Source organism: Chenopodium quinoa, unplaced genomic scaffold (genome assembly GCF_001683475.1).
Source record: "Chenopodium quinoa cultivar QQ74 unplaced genomic scaffold, ASM168347v1, whole genome shotgun sequence".
Taxonomy (NCBI): Eukaryota; Viridiplantae; Streptophyta; class Magnoliopsida; order Caryophyllales; family Amaranthaceae; genus Chenopodium; species Chenopodium quinoa.
In genome coordinates this window covers 2,165,800-2,186,370 of record NW_018743204.1, presented here as the reverse complement: position 1 = coordinate 2,186,370, position 20,571 = coordinate 2,165,800, and the positions used below count along the sequence as shown (strand labels likewise).

General features: G+C 36.5%; 1 protein-coding gene across 1 annotated transcript; it reads right to left on the bottom strand.

Annotated features, from left to right (window-relative positions):
- Positions 1–1,423: 1,423 nt before the first annotated feature.
- LOC110733872 (AP-4 complex subunit epsilon-like) lies at positions 1,424–20,238 on the bottom strand. The gene is made up of 11 exons (XM_021913945.1): positions 19,457–20,238; positions 15,792–15,977; positions 14,710–14,925; positions 14,511–14,621; positions 9,398–9,595; positions 9,190–9,321; positions 7,658–7,714; positions 7,056–7,172; positions 6,092–6,169; positions 3,681–3,824; positions 1,424–3,139 (listed from the first exon to the last, which is right to left on the bottom strand). Exons 1-11 carry the CDS (start codon positions 20,021–20,023, stop codon positions 2,075–2,077), a joined length of 2,871 nt encoding a protein of 956 aa, XP_021769637.1. The 5' UTR covers positions 20,024–20,238; the 3' UTR covers positions 1,424–2,074.
- Between the last annotated feature and the right edge of the window lie 333 nt (positions 20,239–20,571).

Genomic DNA, 20,571 nt, shown 5'->3' with positions numbered 1-20,571 from the left:
TGAGTCATTGCACACGCTTTTTATTCGAGTCACGCACCATATTTTTTATGATCGTATACAAGGACCATGCATGCATCGTGTTCCATCATAATAGGAATGAGTGGAGTATTTCTCATCTGTTTTCAAAATTCTTTCACACACTCTTCCTTTCCTATCCAAGTATTGATTTAATGCATTAAGTGAGCTCATTTTGCTCCACATTGCTTGAGTCTAAGAATCACTAGGCAACAATTGGAAGAATAAGGGGAACGTAACTCTTTTCTTCAATCAAAGCATCAACAACAACAAACTTCTTGTTCCTCTAGGAGGCAAGAAGTAAATCATAACCAACGATGAAGACGAATCACGATGCGAGCTTCACACCAAGATTTCATGCTTTGTTCTTCTTTTGTTCAAACCTTTTCCCCTACTAAGTCTTGCATAGGTTCTCCTTATTCATGTGTCTATCTGTCAAGTTTCTTACCTTTTCCATCAATGAGCATTTCTTTCCTTCGATCATCATTCGCAAATGATGTCACACCAAATACAAGGTATACCAATGATTTCAGGCACCTTTGCAACCCATTATTCCCCTTTTATCATTCAAACATATATTCCACTTTTTCATTAACCACTTTGAGCCTCGTCTAACGTTTGGCTTTCATTTATTTAACTCACATTTACCTAACCTTGGGATGGGAAATTGTGCAATTTGTGTAATAATCAAAAGCAAGTGCAAAGAAAAAACCAAAAAATAATACTAAATCAATGTCTAATGTCAAGTGTTCCAATGTCTTTAATATGAGCACATCTCGAATTGCGTCTCTCATCGAGTGCTTGCAACCGTGCCTGAGAAACATGAATGCTATGTGAGTGATGGACCGCATGATCCAAGATTGCCCACATTGATTCAAAAGAATGAAAAAGAAAAAAAAAAATTTCAAAGGTAAAAAAAATGTGAAAAAATAAAACTTGTAAAGTTCAAATTTCAAATACACAATTACACATTTTAGGGGGCTTCTCTCGGGTCTTGAGTCTTTTCCTCTTTCTTCTTTAACCAACAGCTTGACCACATTACAACCATTGAAAGACCTCTTTGAGGTGTACATACATTTGTACAAAGTTCGACTAGAGCTACGTTCGGCCTGATTTCTAACGGATACGTAAGCAACCTCATACCGAGGTGCGGCCACATTTACATTTACATTCATATTCATGCATGATCGTGTCAAAAGATTTCCATTAGTTTTTAATAAATTATTATAACACTTTTTTTGTATATATATACTTTGTATAATTTAATTTCTCTAGACAAACACCACTTATACAATATTTTACTCCATTCAACTAACTTTCCTTAACCTACGTGCTGTTCTAACCATTGTACTTATTTTTTTATTTTATTTTTTTGATCAAACGTAATTTGGTGAAGCAAACTAATGGTTTTTCCAAATACAAATTAAAACTTGTTCATTAATAAACACTTGAAAAAGGTGTAATTAAAATAACTACAAGAAAATGTATGCATCTACAATGTTACACTCAAGAGCAAGCTTTGCAGTAGGTAGCTTCTGTAGCCGTTACATTGAAAAAAGAGGAACTATATATAAAAAAAATAAAAAAATAAAAAGAAAAAATAAAATAAAATATAATTACTGATACAATTTTATTGGTACCATTATTACAACAGAGGATTATCAATAAGAGCACCTACTTCACTTAGAAAAGAAACAAAGCATCGGTCAAAAGCACCAAAATTGTTGATCATCTCAGCATATGCAAGGGGAAAATAACCCCCATATGAATAACTGGAAAGCGAGATCCCAAACATCCCAAATATACACCACAAAACTTTTAAATGGCACTAGTTGTACAAAGACATCACCACCAAGGAACAAAACTGAACCGGAGGATCCGAATTTGAGACTGTACTCAAAGTTTTTACCCATTCACTTTACTGAAATCCTTTACACGACATCATATTACCTAGACTAGCAAACTGCTTCTAGCCAGCAGCTCCAAGCATTGTGCCCTTCCTGTAGCTTTGCCAGCCCAAGTGACTAGTGAGAGATTTAGAGAATTGCTGTCGAGTAACTTAGCCAAACAAGTCCTTGAACAAGTTGGGGTTTTGACTTGTTGGGGTTACACCCATCTGCCTCACCAAGGCATCCTTCTGCAGTGCATCCTTCAGGTTAGGGCCTTTGCTTTCTTGGGATTGTTGGACATGACCATTCTTATTGGTTGCATCTGATGACCCAAAATTAAGGTTATCATCTTTACTGAGAGTATCGACGAAATCAGATTGTGTGCTCATTGGCATATCTCCATAAAGCGACATAAGATCAGACTCTTTAGTAGAACTGACGGAGCTAGAATTAGCTGCAGATGATGCCCCCGGACCTGCCTCTAAAAGGCCTTCCAACTGGGTGAAAGGATCAATTATAGATGAACCTCCCATGTTATCAGGTTCACCAAAATCAAGCAAGTCAGGAGGGGGAGGTGGCGGTGGTGTCATCTCTGCCGCTGATCTTGTTTCTTGGGACTTCCCAACATGACTGGATGTTTTTGTAGATTTATAGCTGGTTGTAGACGGCCTTTTTTCTTCTTTTGAAAGACCACCAAACAGTGAAGCAGCAAGCCTCTGTTTCTCGGGATCAATTTCCACTGTCTGCTTCTTGTAACCGTAAGAAGTATCCCTAGGTTTTGAGCTTACAGCACCTACTTCATTATTCTGTGAACCTCCATTACTAACATTCTGAGAGGAAGAATTTGAAGTTGACGGTGGAGAGGAATAATTTGGCCTTCCCCATTTCTTTTGGACCCCATCAAGCCGTAGCTTGATTTCATTTGACCCAGCATCAGCCAACGGTCTCACTGATGCAGCCTGGTGGAACTCTCGAGTATATGATGGCTCAGATACAGAGACAAGATCTGTCGAAGGAACATGTGAAGCCAAAGTAGGCTTTGGCTGCTCAATAGGCTTTGGAAGTTCATAGGCCTCAAACCTAAGTCCATGAGCGGATGACTCATGGTGAGTTTGGCTTCTAAAGTTGCTGATAATTGGCATTGCAGAATGTTGATTCTCAGAGACATAGGGTTGAGCCCCATTTTCTAGTGATTTTTGCACGTAACCATTGAGGAATGAGAGGCTTTTGTCAACCTGCAAGTATTTAAGTACAAGAATGGATGACACAAATAAGAATTATTGATGATACAAATAGAAATTGATGACATTAAGTGTTAGAATCAAAAGGAAAAGCAAATGTCAGAACCCCAACGTTACTATACTTCATGTAATTAAATATTTATGATGACAACACAAAGTTAGGAAATACTCCGTAAACATAACATTGCACATTCAACAAGAAAACCCAAGCAATCAGCATACCCACGAACATGTTCTTTGTTTAGAATATTAAAAAGCAATTTATTTCTGCAGATTTGTCAAGTAACTAGTCCAACCCACCACGTATATATCTAGTATCTTGTCTTCTTTCTTGACCCTCAAACAAATAAAGTGAACCTGATCCTAGAATCTAGATGCATTCATAACATTTCATATGAGACATAATGTTGAGACTCTTGACAAATGCAGACTGTTTAGCTGTCAAGCCTGATGTACCATGCACAGAAAAAACAATATAGTAAGGAAACCCTTGCAAGTAATTAAAGCCTCAGCACATAAAGCTAAAGTATATGACCTCAATATCTTCACAGCTTGCATCAAATGGCAGTATAGTTTCAATAGCTTGAGAATCCAAACCAATTACAGCTTGCAGTTCATATGCACGCTGCTGCAAATCTGTTGAATGGGACGCTGACAGCTCTTCAATCAACGACTGACACTGAGAGGAGACCAAAAGGATCAGAATGTATAGCAGTAAATAATTTGCAATGTTCATCTTTAGATGTTAAATAGAATTTACCAAAAGAAATGCAACCCAACACTAGCAAATTTTTCAGTTTTTGCAAGATAACCAAAAAATTGGCTCCAGAAGCATTAAACAAAAATAAAAAAAATTTAATAACATAACCAAAACTCATAATTAAAAGGATTAAATTAATGAGAGAAAAACTATCATATTCACATCCAGTTGTTAAGTATTAGTGGTTTCTCTCTCCTCTCCCTAAAACACTAGCCTCCATTGTTGAATTTTGGAGGGGCTTCCATTGGTTTTTACCAATGGAAAGCCCCAATCTTTGTTTCTTGTGCATATTTTCACTTTATTTTTGTTTGTTTTTAAGTTTATAATAGCTCTTGCTCATTTAGGAGGAACGCTTCTACCTCGGAAGACAAGAGTTTTTCTTCTTCTTTAGGAGGATTTTTCTCCTTCGAAATACCGGGTTTTTGTTCTCTCTTTTGAAAGAAGATTTGCTTTTACTTGATGGATTGCTATAAAGTTGTTTCATGGATAAAGATTTGTGCGGGATCGAAAAAGTTAATCTTTCAATTATAATCAGATGAATCAAACAAAAATTTTCTTCACAACTACAACAGATAGATAGACCCCCTTGACGATGAAAGCTGTAAATCACAACGATACGAAAGAGGGTATGAAGAATGAACAATTTGCAACAAAGATCGTAGTATTGATGATGATTCAATTGTCATGTATCTATTAGACATAAATCTTTTCATAGATGTCATACAACTTTGTATTTATGAATCAAATCGTTTTTCAAAAAAAAATTAATGAGAAAAAATTTTGTCCACAAAGACCAGTTATGCACATGCAGAAAAGATTTTTGATTCTATACTGAATCCCAAATGACCTGGATGCCAAGTTGAGGGTTATTGCATTACTACACTAACTACCTAAAAGCATGTAACACATAACTGGACCAAGAATCAACAAGTAGTCAACAAGAAAAATCCCCACAATAGCAGGAGACCATGATTCAAAAGTTCACATCAACAAAATGACCTGCCTTTGGTTGACATTTAAACTTTCGAGAAAATTATCCCTCCATACACCAAAAGATAATGTTCATTCTTAACAACAGAAAACAAGAACATTGAAGCCTTAATCCTAATGGTGGGGTCAACTACATGAACCAAGATTCAACTCCAGTGATCGTCAACCATGATCCTCTCTCCCTCAATTCCCTTCTCTCTAAGTGATATACACACCCAAATTTCTTCATATCCTTCTTAACTCCTCCCATCTTAGTTAAAAAGCACAACTAAGCGCCAGGCAAGTCAAAGCGCATATCGAATTGCCTTGACCTAATAAGACACAACACATTCCAAAAGGTGACAAAAAGTGTGCGCCTCGAGCCACCTCAAACAGGGTACAAGGTAGAGGGCCTAGGCCACCTCATGTTAAAATGCGAGAGGTTGAGTAGATCAAAGGTCAAAATAGACACAATGCATTCCAAAAGGTGACAAAAGTGGCGCCTCGGGCCACCTCAAACAAGGCACAAGGGGCCGCCTCATGTTCAAATACGAGAGAAAGAGTAGGTCAAAGTTAAATTTATAAAAAAAAAAAAAAAAAATTAAGGTTTCTTTGTATCTCTCTCACCTAACTCATTCAACCCATGCAATGTGAGCCCTACCACTAACAACTTCACTCTCTTTCTTCTATTTTAGGTGATGTGCGGTCCAGCATTTAGTTTTTCTCCATCAATCTATTAATTAATTCGTAATTTTGCACTATATACCAAGGAGCATACACCATCCTACCATCTTCTCTGAATATGCATGCCCAAGCCTAAGAAAATAATTTGAAGATGGAGGGAGTAGTATTAAAACTGCACATCCAAGATACAACAGTAAAAGTATATTAGGAGGACAAGGTATCCAGGGAAAGAGACAGAAGATCAGAACAGCAAATTAGACCAATAAACTATTACACAATGATTATGCTTAGAACTCATGACAAAGTTTCCAACAAAACTCAGTTTAGGACAGCAAGTGTAGATACTTTATAGAAGATCGGATAGAAAGGGCATCCTTTTCAAGGAAAAGGGAAAATTCATTCCTTGGGTTTCCGAAATAGTGTAAAAAGAAGTGCTTCGAATCATTGCTATTTGACTCAGACCTTAAGGACAACATATATCCGCATACCAATAATTTTAACGAATAAAATTGATTTGGAAGAGATGACACTACCTCAGGAAGCATGTCCACTTTTCGTCCCGCAGCTTTTTCAAATGCATAGATCTTCATAAGAGCTGTAAGTGCATATGCCTTTAAAAAAAGACAATAACATAAGCCATCAGAAGAGACAAAACACTAAAACCAGTGCGTATATTAAATCACATTATCATCGTACAGCAATAATTCAGTCAATCTACTTGGTTGCTTGGGAGAGGGGCATGACCCCATTAGCATAGCTCCCCCAAGCAGCCAAAGCCCACATTAAGGAGGGATACATGAAGTAGCCTTTAGCCAGTATAAGCATTTTGTCAGAGTTCTTGCAACAGTCACATAGAAAATAAGGTAGTCTTAAGTAGCTGCATATTGTATTACATGTTTGACGGGCTCTTTAGTAAATATTTTCGCATTCTTACCAGATCTCAAACTTTCTCCTGGATTTTATAATCCCTCCATTATGAATTATCATCAATTGGTAATCATCGGGAGCAAGAGAGCTGAATCCAATTGGCAGCCGAAAGGCTAAAGCCCTAATCTATTGTTAGTTTCGAAAATCAATCAATGCTGTCAATCTAAGATTTCTGATTGCAAATTTGAGATTTAAAAGAGCTTGTGACTATTATCACATCAATTTGAATATTATTGCCTGTGAAGTTTGAGCTGTGTCAAAGAGGTACCAAGAGGTTAAGTTATGAATTGTGGCTTATATGTGAATTCAGTTTCATACATGCACATAACACGAGCAACGTTTCAATATGTCCTATTTGAGCTCAAAATTGTAGATAAGTAAACAAAAGGTTTCTGAGATGTTGTATCCTTCTTAAAATATTTGCACCCTGTAGAACGTTAACGTACAGATGTATCTGTCCTTAGTGGAAATGCATACTAAAAATGCAGTGGAAAAATAATCATCCACGAAAATTGAAGGCCCTACCAATGAAAAGAGATGACTTCAAGACCAAAAGATTCAACTTTTTACCTTCACTGTGTCATCGGTTGAATAGGCTTCTGCCACATCACAGAGCTTTCCAGTAATGTATGAAGCAGAATATTTTCCATAAGCAATTCCATACTCCCCTAACACCCAACAAATAACCTGAAAAGGAATCAACAATAGAATAAATTTATCTTTTCAACAAAAAAGAATATGTTATTTGTGGCCTTGTGGGGTATTTGAAAGCTGACTAGAGTTGTAACGCAGATCAAGGAAGTGGACGTTTATTGAGAAAAATACTCAATTGATTAGTGGTAGAAATAGAAGAGAGAGGAGGGCTTATTTTAACTTCAGAGTGGGTCTGCTGGCATAGGATTACATTTTGCAGACACAAAATGCAGTTGTGTGCGTTGTAGATGATAGCTTGTCTTCATTTAATATGATAGCTAGTCTGCAATTAATGTAAGAAGCAGCATCTCCGTCTAAATTTAGTGTATTTCCTTATCACAACAGTTTTAGGTGGAGTTATGGAGTGTAGTTATCAATTTTTAGTTTAATAAAAAGGAACATGAAAATGTTTATGTTTATGCGGTACTTAAAGGAGCAAAAATGCTAGAGCAGAAGCATTGATAACACAGAAAGCTTACTTGAAGGAATGCAGATGGAAGCTTTGGTTCACCAATGATTCTTAAATAAGACTCAACCTGCAAATCCAAATCAAATGCACAGAACTTAATTAGTTGTGAATTACAGTCCTACATAACTCAGAATGATAGGAAATGCAAATCAATATATTCAATAATCATTAAAATAGAAGCACATTTTTCACATTGATCTAATCATCTTGATTCCCCTTAACCTTCAAAACCCCAACACAATTGTGTAAAGGATAATAACCAAGCCTGTTCTAAAAAGAACACAGAAAACGAAAAATATGTCCATCAATAGAGCAAAATTTCTTTGGAAAACCATGTCTGAAGACAAAAGCAGACTTTTCACAAGATAACACCCCTAAAAACTTAATAGCCTTTCCAAATGAACTGATAAAGGAATATAGTTACAAATTTAACAGTCTCTCTTGAAGATGAATAAAAGAGCAGTAATAAAATGTATTCGGCATCCCAAAAAAGACTTCCTAGAAGATCCTATATTTAAAAGATTTTAAAAGTATGGCACATCATTTAAGATCCCACTTTCAAGTATTCCATCTTGATTATATTTTTTCACCCAAGTAAGTCGTATAAAAAATTCGGGTCCCAAAATTTATTCTACCTACTCATAACATATGATTTAGAAAAGTAATGCAGTTATCTGGACAGGCTAGCACCATGCTGAAAATGTTTAACACAGCCCGCATAAATCCAGTACCCACTAAATATTTTAGGGTTTGGCTATGTGGAATTTAGCCAACTCATGTAGCATCTCCCATCCACAGAGTAGACCTAACAAACAGGTAACCTTACTTTGACCCTACATGAATCAAATCAACCCATGATTAATTTATATAATTATCTTGTTGAATACTCATAAAAAGCTAACTAACCCAATTTGAAACAAGAAGAACAAAATATGAACCAAACATATTCCTAAGTATAACAACTTCAAAATCAAGTCATTTGCAAACAAGGGCATACAGCTCGAGACTGTATGCCCATCTCTAAAATTGGCAATTACAAACTATATTTTTATTACCTCTCTCTTCCCAATAACTTCGGGCATCACACTCTCTTTCATTCAAAAAAAAAATTAAAAAAAAACCTTTCCACAATCTCCACTAACATCTACCTTTTTATTAAGATAACATGTTATAACAAAATACCAACATACCTCTAAAACTATGTACCATGATAAGTGAGCACACTAAATTGGGACAGAGGGAGTAATCATAAAACAAATTTCTTGAAGCTGTTTAAAGCCAGGTTAGTGTTTTCCAGTTTTGATCCTATATATATATATATATATATATATATATATATATTATATATATATATATATATATATATATATATATATATATAAAATAAAAAAAATAAAAAAAATAAAAACATTACCCAGAAATCATCGCAACATAGAATATTGAAGGAAGTGTTTGGTAAATGCTTTATATAGATAAAGCAGGCCAAAAATAAGATTTAAACACAAGAATATTAACACAGTAGAATCAATTGTAGAAACGCACAGCAGATAATCTTAGCTGCCCATCTGCAGTATCATCCTCCTCTCCAAATCCCTCAGCAATCAAACGCATTAGATTGTGCACCACCTTAATATTTACCAAATCGCCAGCATGCTCGAAAACTTTGTTCATAGTCTGGGGAAAGCCAAAAACATAGTGAGATTGGTAGATGTTAAATAAGCAGAAGCACAAACTATAGATCTGAGCATACCTGAATAAACCACTGATTACTTGGGGCAAATTGCTCAGCAAGTTCAACACACCGTGATGCGATTTCAGTTTTATAATGACTATCATTAATACTTATCATATACTCAATCATTCGGTCAACAATCACTTCCACATTAGAGGACTTGGTCATCTTATACAGTAGTTCAAAAGTCTTTCGCTTGAGGGAATCATCCGGATCCTGTATATAAAGGTCAGCAAACATTTTGTTAGGTAGCGAATTAACTGAATTATATGGAAAATGGCCCTTTTTGAGAACAAAAACATCATTAATAACACTTTTTTCTATTCTGTTTTTGAAGCATAAGCATCGTAACATGGCACCTACAATAACCAGTAGTTAGTTTATCCAGTGGCCAGCACATTATCCTGAAGCTGCTATATGATGACTATCATCTACTTTTTTTATGCATATATCTAACCACCAGCTAAGACGACTACTGTTGACCGAGAAATTCGTCAATTGCATAACTAATATTCCCTCTGTGTTTAAATAAATGAAATGTTTCCCTTGTGCACATATGCCAATGCAATATTTTGACTGATTAGTAAAAATTATAACAATTGAATATTAATAAACTATTCATTGGAACGATTCCAACAAGTACCCACAAGACTATATTTTTTGTTATGTATAAATCACAAACATTAGTCAAAGTGAATTAGATGAATAGTGCAAAAAGTCAAAATGTTTCATTTATTTAAACATAGAGGGAGTAACACTACAGTTTAAATGTACAACACAGAGATAGTCAACGGGTTCAAGCCCAACCCACCAAGAACCAGCTTGTTAAAGGGCTGTCCATGTTTAGAGCAGTGGTGACCCTAGCCCCAATGGCCCAAGCCACCCACCTAAACTATTTCTGAAACAGGTGGGCCACTGGTTGAAGTTTAGCCAGATCAGCCAAAGTCCAACTAAATAAACAACTTTTTTAATGATCAAAATTTTGAAAAGTAAATTTTAAATGCAGCCCTTAGGGCTATGCTGTTATGATTAAGATAGAATCTAAAACATCCAATAATGATTTAAAAAAAAAAAAAAAAAAAAAAAAAAAAAAAAAAAAAAAAAGAGCAAAATGCTTGGATGCTTTTACAATTAACTCTGACCTAAATAAGAAATAACCCTTATTCAATTAAATACTAAACCCCTTGCATTTTCCAGAAGACATCCCTTTTTCCTCATTTCTCCCAAAACTCTTATCTTTCTCAAAGGTTGGATAGGTAGAGGCAGAGATTCAGAACCCCCAACCCCCCCCCCCCCCAAAAAAAAAAAAAAAAAAAAAAAAAAAAAAAAAAAAAAGCGATGGTCACTCATTTAATTTCATCCCCCTCTTACATCTACATGATACCTTCCACACCTTCCCAAGTTCACCCTACTTTTCCTCCTTGTTTGTGACAATAATTAGACCATAAGCAAGCCTGTAGAAATTCTAAGCGATGATCACTCATTTAATTTCTTTTTTCTTCATTTCTCACAAAACTCTTTATCTTTCTAAAAGGTTGGATCTGTAGAGGCAGAGATTGAAACACCCCCCCCCCTCCCAAAGCGATGATCACTTATTTAATTTCATCCATCCTCCTACATCTACAAAAAAATCTACACACCTTCTTAAGTCCCCCCTACTTTTCCTCCTTATCTGTGACAATAATTAGACCATAAGCCTGCCTGTAATGAAGCTTGTGAAGAAATCCATATAGTGCGACTTGGACTATCTTCTTTTGTTAAGACAAGGAAGCATCAGACTCGGTGCCCTTTTTAATGATAAGATTAGGGCATAATGTTGGTGGAGGAGAGAGGAAGTTAAGGAGGCTCTAGACAACACTTGACAGGGCTATTGGCTTCAGTATAAGGATGGGTACATTTTTCAGGAGGTAAGATTGTTGAATCTTCTCTATTGTCGGCAAAGCAAGACAGGGTACAACCACTTTGCCAACAATACAGGATAAGTTGTTTATAGCATTAGACTAGCTGACTGCAACTGACACACAGCTAGAAGTTCAATTTCACTCTTTCTGATGATCAAATGACTGACCACTTTTACATTGGCAATATTTTATCTCTCACTCTTCGACTTAAATATAAAATTGGAAGCAATCTAATGCCTAAGTTCCGCAATCTACCTTTAGCCATCTATGAGTACTAGTCAACCAATTATCTGCTAGGAATTAGCATGGTTTACAGCACTAAAAATGGCAGAAAATAAGAAGAAAAATGGTGATTATATTGCTTAGATGATAATTACACTAATTTGGATGATAATTCCACTTTCGAGAGGTGGATTCTCTCCCAAGTATGAGCGTTTGAGAGGCTCACTCTCTCCCAATAACAAACCTCACAATATTCAACATATCCTTATTCCTCCTAATGACGCCTATTTATAGAAAAACTCTCCTAACACGCCTTTAGCTTATTCCCCGAGTCACTACTAATAGACTATGACTAACATGCCCTCCCTTAATATTGATTCCTTGCATTACCCGCCGCCCAAACTTTCACCTTGTCCTCAAGGTGGATAGTAGTCTGCACTTGATTCCCGACAGTGGCAATGATAAGCTGTGTCCAACTTCTCGTGACAATCGTAACCAAGCTCCTGCTTCAGTGACGTTCTGAACTCAGAGGAGAATTGATCCTGTTCTAAAGCCCTGGAGCAGTCATCAGGTAGTACATTCTGAAATATATGCATAGGGACTAAGTAATGGGGATCAGGCGATTGATTTGTGGATATAAGCCTTGTGTTTTTAAAGCTAGATATTAGTCCATCACATGTCTTACGTGGCTTTGGAGGGACATGAGGAAAGGCTTTCTTTTAAGAGCTGGGTGGGTTGAAAAACTAAATGTGAGGAGTGGGATTGGTAAGCTGGGCATAAGAGATTGGGTTGTGAGCTAGAAGTTTCACTAATGGGCCTTGTCCCATTTAAGAAAATTGGGCCCATTTCCTCCCTTTTCCCCTTTTCAGAAACCCATTTAACGTTTTGGTATGAAAAGAAGGACCCACAAAGTCTTTCCTCAGCCATTATATCATAATTTTGGTAATTGACAAAATTACCCTTACTAGCATATTTCATTTCTGACTTCCTCTCCAAGCCAACAAGAGACCCCAAGCTTCTCTCATAACCCATTGTTACTGGAATATTCTGCAGCAAGTACCATGGTGCCTTGCCACCCAAAAAATCACCACCACTAGCACGCTCACCAGGACCACCACTGGATCCGCTCCCTCCGGCACCACCACGCTCGAACATTCCTTCCAGTGGCTTCCCTGCGAGACTATTACATACATCACTCGATTTATCGCCGGGACACCTCCTTGACCACTGCTTTCCTGGCCACCAGATGTTCCAGTGGTAAACCAGTAAACTAGATGTTACCACCGCCACCAGATCTGCCGTCGCCGGAATTATCAGATCTACAACCACTCACCATCATTCTTGGCCCCTGATTTGAGCTCTTCTTCGACCGGAAGCCAAATATCCCACCACCACTACAATTTCCGACACAACCTCCTGGACCACCACCCGAACCACAGCATGTGGCGCCACCTCTCTCAAATATCCCCTGTCTTATTTCTCGACCCACTACTCTCAAAATTACCGATAACACCACTTGCGAAAGGCAAACCACCAGTTTCGCCAGTGCGATCACCTCGACCTCCATTGGTAAATCCACCTGCAAAATCACAACGTCTTCCACTCACCCATGGCAGTGGGAAGTCGTTCCTGCCACCTGTAGCTTTGTATTCTCTGCCAACAAAGCCACACCAACCATTAGGACCACCGTATGAGCCTCCTCTGAAATTACTGAGGGTGTAACTACCTATTGTATTTTTCAGATCTTTCAGCTTCACCTCCTTCGATGTCTCTGGCCTGATTGAGGTTGCCACCATGTGAGGGTTGAATATGCCTCCCTAATCCATGGAAATGGTGGCTGGCTGCATCTCCTCGCCGGCGTGGTTGTACTCTGGCACTTCCTGGTTCTCTTCTTTCTCAAGCTCCTCTTTAATATCCTTCAACTCCAATTGTATGGAAGAGAAGACCGGAGAGAAAGCATTATCAATGATTTCCACCAGATCTCTTTGAAGATTATCAAAAATTCTCTTCGTGGTCTCCTCCATCCTTTCGGAGAATTTCTTTGATATCTCCTTCACGTCCTGCTCAAGTGATTGTGACAGAATTGGAGCTCCAGCGACTTCCATTTTTTTTTTTTTTTGAGAAAACAGAATTTCAGTGGCTTAATCTACTAGGACAGAAGTGCTCTAATACCATATGCTAGGAATTAGCATGGTTTACAACACTAAAAATGGCAGAAAATAAGAAGAAAAATGGTTATTATATTAATTAGATGAGAATTACACTAATTTGGATGATAATTTCACTTTCGAGAGGTGGGTTCTCTCCCAAGTATAAGCGTTCGAGAGGCTCACTCTCTCCCAATAACAAACCTCACAATATTCAACATATCCTTATTCCTCCTTATGAGGCCTATTTATAGAAAAACTCTCCTAACAAACCTCTAGCTTATTCCCCAAGTCACTACTAATAGACTATGACTAACGTGCCCTCCCCTCAATATTGATTCCTTGCATTATCTCTAGAAGCCTTGTAGATTTTCCATGAAAAAAAAAAAAGTTGTTAGCTGATTGACATTGTTGATGATATTAACTAGTTTGACTAGCTAGTTATTAGCTTATTGGACTAGCTGGTTGTATATAGCTTATTGTATAAAAGTGTTTGGTAAATACCTGTTTAATTTAAGTTGTTTTAGTGTATTTAATACCCAAAAAGCTAATTGTTGAATAAGCTAATTTCAAAAAAAAAAAAAAAAACTCTTATTATGAGCTTTTAGAGCCCAAAAAGCTCTTTTAATAAGCTATTTACCAAACACCCAAATTAGCTTTTTACTATGGTCAAACCTCTAATAGTGCTATAAAAGCTTTCCAAAAAACTCTATACCAAACAAGACCTAAATAGCTTTTCTAAACATAATTAAAAATAGGACCGGATTCTAAGTAGTTACATTCAACTGATTACAAAAAAATAAAAATAAATAAAATAAAGTCCTCAAGAAAAACCAATGTTTCGAGGCAAAATGTTCTCACCTCCAGGCAATCAATCACTGCTAGTTGATGCTGTTCCGCGACTCCCGGACTTAGCTTTATCAATCTTCCAAGGGCATCAATGCCCATGTATTTTAAATTATGACTATCACTCTGCTCATTAGGTAAAGAAAGTTGTATAAGATCAGATAAAGACTATCAGTAATTAAACTCCAATTAACAGCTTATCAAGAGAATATACCTTCAGAAACTTCGATATTGCATCAGCTGCTGCTTCCAATAATTTTGTATTGGGGTGGATAGCAGATGCACAGCACACACTTTCATAGAGCACCGCATTTCCTATGTTGCTAGATGAATCAGACTTCCTAATTAAGTCACCCAGAACAGTATACATCTGTTCACTTGCATGCTTGTCACCACTGCCCAACAATGCCAGAATTTTGAGCAACTTAATCTGTATTATCAAGGTATGATACAAAGTCATCAGGTAGAGGAGATCACATGGCTTGATAGGGGGAAAATAGCAGGATTCCATTTATAACTAAGACCATCAAACATAGTAAGAGAACAAGATGTCCTCACATAGAAAAACAATAGTACTAAACTAGCCCCTGGTGTAAATTTATGGAAAGCCTGTGCTTGCTAAAAGGCTTTATCTAAAAATAAGTCAATGCTAGTACTCTAGTAGTCTTGTCAATCTTGCAATTCAACTATCTAACCCTTCAAGAAGACACTGTAGATAGTATTTGGGTTTAACTTACCAATTCTCTAGTAAGGACCCAATTGTTCCAAAGGCTTTCAAGTTCTTGCTTGATCAGTTAGTGCAACTAACTAAGTTTGTTATTAAAAATATAAAGCAAACAGTGAAAAATCCCAACTTTTTAACACAACTTGTTAAAACAGATGACTGGGAACCACCATAAATAATCAATTTGCAAGTTTTCTCAATTACTTTGTATCTTCCCGGTTGAATAAATTGGGATAGTGCCAGCAACTCTAGCCCATAAAGTAACAGTGAAAAGTTACAAAAGTAAAGTTGGTTTTAATCTAATCTTTAATTCTCAGCATGTTTGACTCTTTTCCTTTTTCTTTTTTTCCCATTTACTCTCTATCTGAAAATGATTCTACGAATATGTGCTGATTCCTTCAAAGAGAGCCTTAGCTCCTACCATATTAAAGGCACAATGCTTTTTAAAACTAAGTGGATAACAGATTTAAAATCATGTTCAAGAACAGATAAAGAGTACAACACAGCCTGCTTTATTATCCAAAATTTAAGGTCTCCATACAACAGAATGAATTAGAATAGAAATAACATGCCTGAATGAATGGAGCAGGCATCTGATGATAATCATAGCTTTTGGGCAATCTTCTTTCTGCTACTTGTTTTAAAATACTCACAAAGCTTCCAACTAGATCTTTATAGGAATTAGCATCTATCGTGATCAGATCAAAAAGAGGACATAATGCAGCACCCATCACCGAAGGGTCATTATCAGAAAGCTTCTGCAGAAAACAAAAAAATCATGTAATTAACATAGCACAACAAAAGAAGCAAATAAATAAATGACAGTAGCAGAGTGCAGAAGCTACATTATTCGGACTCTTTATTTCACCTCAAGTACCCATGCCAAATCCTCAACACTCTGACATGGGTAGAACACTTGGATACTTCAACAAAAATCATATAAACTTTTCACAAAATAGTTGAGCTGGCCACTTGGACACGTACCTATGCCGGACACAAGTACCCAAGCCCTAGTAAGCAATTAATATAGGTGCAGATCATCCAAACAGCATAAGCATCATGCCATCACTAGACACTAAGACAGGCACCTCGCTGTTTGTAAATTTTTCATCGATTCATCTACTATGTCTAGACTATAAGTATGCCAGCCAAAAAGCAATAACAAATTCTATAACTGAATTAAACAGATAAATTACGATAGCCAGGAACCATATACCCTGTATACATATTCTCATCCATAAATATGGACCATAAAGAGTTTCAAGGTTTTAAGACATTGAAACTTGATAGGTAAAATCCAGGAAAATAGGAACCAGGAGGTTGCAATATATTAAAATGAAAGACAAATACTATTGTTTTCCAGATTTGATTACAGCCAACCTGTACTCAATCTTGGTGAAGTTTGTTAAGCAGTAAGATCTCTACCAATAGTAAATTCCTAGGAAAGCTAATAATTCAAAGTTTATCTTTATTCTCTGTCAGTTATATCATAAACTTTGGTCTTCATACTAACATTTCTCAAATATCACCATTATTCAGGGATGCCCTATGAGAATCACCACATCCCTGTAACAGAAGACCTTCTCTTTAATTCAAATCAATTCAGGTTCATATTTAAGTAGGTATAATGTAGCTAGCAAATGTTCACCTGACCCAAAAACCCAATTAATGCTCACTCTTGAGCACATCTTTCATCTCAAAATTAAAAAATAACACAAAATCAATTACAGGATAGCTAAAAAAGATTGACCCAAAATCAACCAACAACTCAACATGTACAGAACCAAAACTTATTCAACCCAGAACTAGCCTGGAAAACAGGTCTAGATGTCTCTGGACTATTGTGTCACAGACTTAGCAAGAAGAATGATAAAAGGCTGATTGTAGATTATAGAAGTAAGAACCTTTGAAATGTTTGACTCCTATAATTAATCCACAAAATCCATTAACCCTCTCCAGTTGTACAGCAAGTGTTAATAGGTCATAACAAATCCCTCCTTCCTAAAGTGTCATCCCTTATGAAAAGTTCAGCATTTAAAGAGAAATAATAATAACTGAGCACACATAGTACTATATTGTTGTGTGACTTGAAAGAGTACAAAGTTACCTCTAACAAGTAAGAAAGTTAACAATAAGTAGAAGTGACAAGAAATCTTTTAATGGAATTTGAATCTTTCATTGTTACGAAACATTTTTAAGGATTTACATTTTGCTTGGAAGTTGACTAAATTTATAACACCAGAATATATAGAGGGTCAGATTATTGGTACTGAGAATAGTAGTAGGGGGGGGGGGGGGGGGAAAGAAAAAAAAAAAAAAAAAGAGTTTCACAATAGAAATTTAACACCAACAACAAAAGAATAGTTTCTTTCCATTCACATAACCCACCAAACCACAAAGGTAGGCACTCTATTAATCCCTTATTGTCTGCTTCAATAAGGTAATACCATCTTCATAAAACAAGACTACCTAACCAATTGCTACAATGAAGCACTGAAGATTAAATACTTAATTAATCGCAGGTAATGACAAGAAGATAGTTTAACTTTATATGACAAGCAGCACCACAATCTATCATCACTAAACCCCCTGTTTTCCTTGCATATTTTCATCCAACGAGATCTTCATGCTTAAGGGCCAAATTCAGTAATTTGTGCATATATGTGTAAATTCCTAGCAAAGATGTTTAACCCAGGATCTTGTTAAGGCTCATCAACAATCCAACATAATCTTCTTAAGGCACATATCTGCAACTTTATTAAGTTATCAGACTAAGTTACACAAAATATCACAATCCACATAGGCCCAACAATTCCTTGTCTCAACAAACAGCCTCAAAACCAAACAATATTGAAAAATAGTCAGATTTCAATCTGTTAAGAGAATTGTACTGCTAAAAACTGTCCCCAAAAAGCTTTACCCAAAATAAATACATAAAACTCTTGATAGGCAAATATTAGCAGTGAACTATGGCAAGAACAGCTACAGAGTGATGGTTTATCATTGCCTTGTGGCCTAGTCCCTTTGCTTCAAGAAGTATAAAAGCTTACCAATTTAACTTAAGTTTTAGAAATCCCCTTCACTGGTTAAAACAGGGAATGAAAAGATATACTTTAGATCATGAACCCTTTTTCCCATCTCTAGGAAAAGTCGAATATTCAGTTTTGCTCACAATCCACAAGTCCCAACTTCCATCAGTCACATTCCTATCAATATTGAATATTATAGGAGCACTTATATTGAATCTAGATTACTTGTGGATTGAGACAAAGATCAGGAAAAAAAATATATTCTAAGGGCCATATCTCACTACTTTAGAGTTATCTCTACCTCTAACTAACTTCATGTATCCAATGTTACAGTGGCATTAAATATGAACATATCCAAGGGGCCAAACTAACTTAACTGGGGTGTTGAAATTAAGAGTCATACTACAATTTTTTCTAATATAAGAGCAACTCCAATTGGGAAAAGGGACTAGCTTGCAAATATAAAAAATATTAAGCTATTAGCTACACCATTGTTGCACATCTTGTTGATTAGCTTTGTCAAACAAATTAGCTTTGTAGAGCTAATTAGCTTGGTGAATATTTATTAGATAAAAATTATTATTATATTAAAAATAAATTAATTTACAACTAGTTTAACCATTGGAGTAACAAATAGTTAGAATTGTTATAGCTTAAGAAGATGATGTGGCATGACAAGCTATTAAAAGAATTAGCCAACCATAGTAGTTGCTCTAATGCTACTTTTCAATTCCTAAAACCGGAAAGAAGTTCGCTTTCACTTCAGTTAATTACCATCACAAATCATCAAGCAAAACTCTGCCAGGAAATATAAGGCATATCTACAATGCACAGCTTGAAATCCATAATTCTCCAAAATTGCACCCTGAATACCCATGCTTTCGAGAAATTGATCAAACACAAATCTACTCCGAGGGCTTAAACTCACTATTTCACTACTTTAGAGTTATAGGCATATTACAAAATCCACTGATATAATGCTAAAACCAGAAAGAAGTTCACTTTCACTTCAGTTAACCAGGCATCACACATTGACATGCAAATCCTTCCAACAATTTCAGGACACAAATTCTAACTATTACTACTACAATGCACAGTTTAAAACCCATAATAATTCAACAAAATTACAGGTCATAAAGATTATTATAATCCACAACCCAAAACCCATAATTTAAACAATGCAGAAAGAAAGAAAGAAATCCTTTCACCTTGCGAAAATTCGAGACGAGGTACGAAACCGAAGACGGGGACTGCTGATAAAACCAATGCAAAGCCATAACAGCCTTCTTCTTAACAGCCTCTTTAGGGTGATTAAGCAAGTCAACAACCTGGGGCAAAACCGCGGGAATAGTCTCCTCATTGATCAATCGACAAACCGCATTCAAAGCAGCACAAACCACAAGATAATTATCAGATTTCAAATCCTTCTGAATTGTATTAACAATCAAGATGATAAGATCATGATCATCATTAAGGAAAAGGGTAACAGCCAAATACCCAGTCCGCTTAAGAAGAATATTATCATCATGAGTCATTTTTACCGCATGAATGTACCCAAAAGAGGCGTCATGCCCAAGCATCTCAACATACACGAGACGGATGATGAACTCCTTCATCTTTCGTTTCGGGATATCGGGTTCGATAATTCGGCGTTTTAGGGTTTCGATTTCGTTGAGAACGATGCGATCTTCTTCGGAACGAGATCGAGCTTCGCCGATTGATTTGACGAGATCTAGGAATTCTTTGGATTGGCCGAAACCGCCTTGGGAGCCCATTGCGAGCTCCCGGCCGATGGTCTTGAGCTGCTCCAGGTTTGCTGAGAGAGAGTGAGTGAGGAGGAAAAAAGTGAAAGGGGGAATTTGATCTGAGAGGAGAGAGAAAGTTGAGGAGGAAGAAGATGAAGAAGATGAAGAAGAAGAAGTTATGAAAGAAAGTCTGGTGAAATTGGACTCTTATTGAAGGGATGTAGACAATTTTGATTGTATTGTGTAGTTTATTGGATTTGTTGATTTTTGGGCGTGTTAAATGAGCTCTTTCCCAAATTAAGGTCAAGAAGAACCGCAATTCTCAAATTGCAGCCATAGTTTTAAGAATTCCCATTCTACCGTTCACGTCACCGGTTTAGGGGGAAGAAATTTTAAATCCGGTCTACAGCAAAACCGCTACCTGAAGTAGCGGTTTTTACTAATAAACCGCTACTTCAGGTAGCGGTTTCTTTTTAATAAACCGCTACTTCAAGTAGCGGTTTTTGTTTAATAAACCGCTACTTCAAGTAGCGGTTTTCTAGCAGGTATAATTTCCCGATTTCACTTTCCTCTTTCAT

Coding starts and splice junctions, on each gene's coding strand:
- LOC110733872 (XM_021913945.1), bottom strand. CDS start 20,023: ATGGGCTCCCAAGGCGGTTTCGGCCAATCCAAAGAATTCCTAGATCTC. Junction 14,622..14,709: donor CAATATCGAAGTTTCTGAAG/GTATATTCTCTT, acceptor CCTAATGAGCAG/AGTGATAGTCATAATTTAAA. Junction 3,825..6,091: donor AAGTGGACATGCTTCCTGAG/GTAGTGTCATCT, acceptor GTCTCCTCTCAG/TGTCAGTCGTTGATTGAAGA.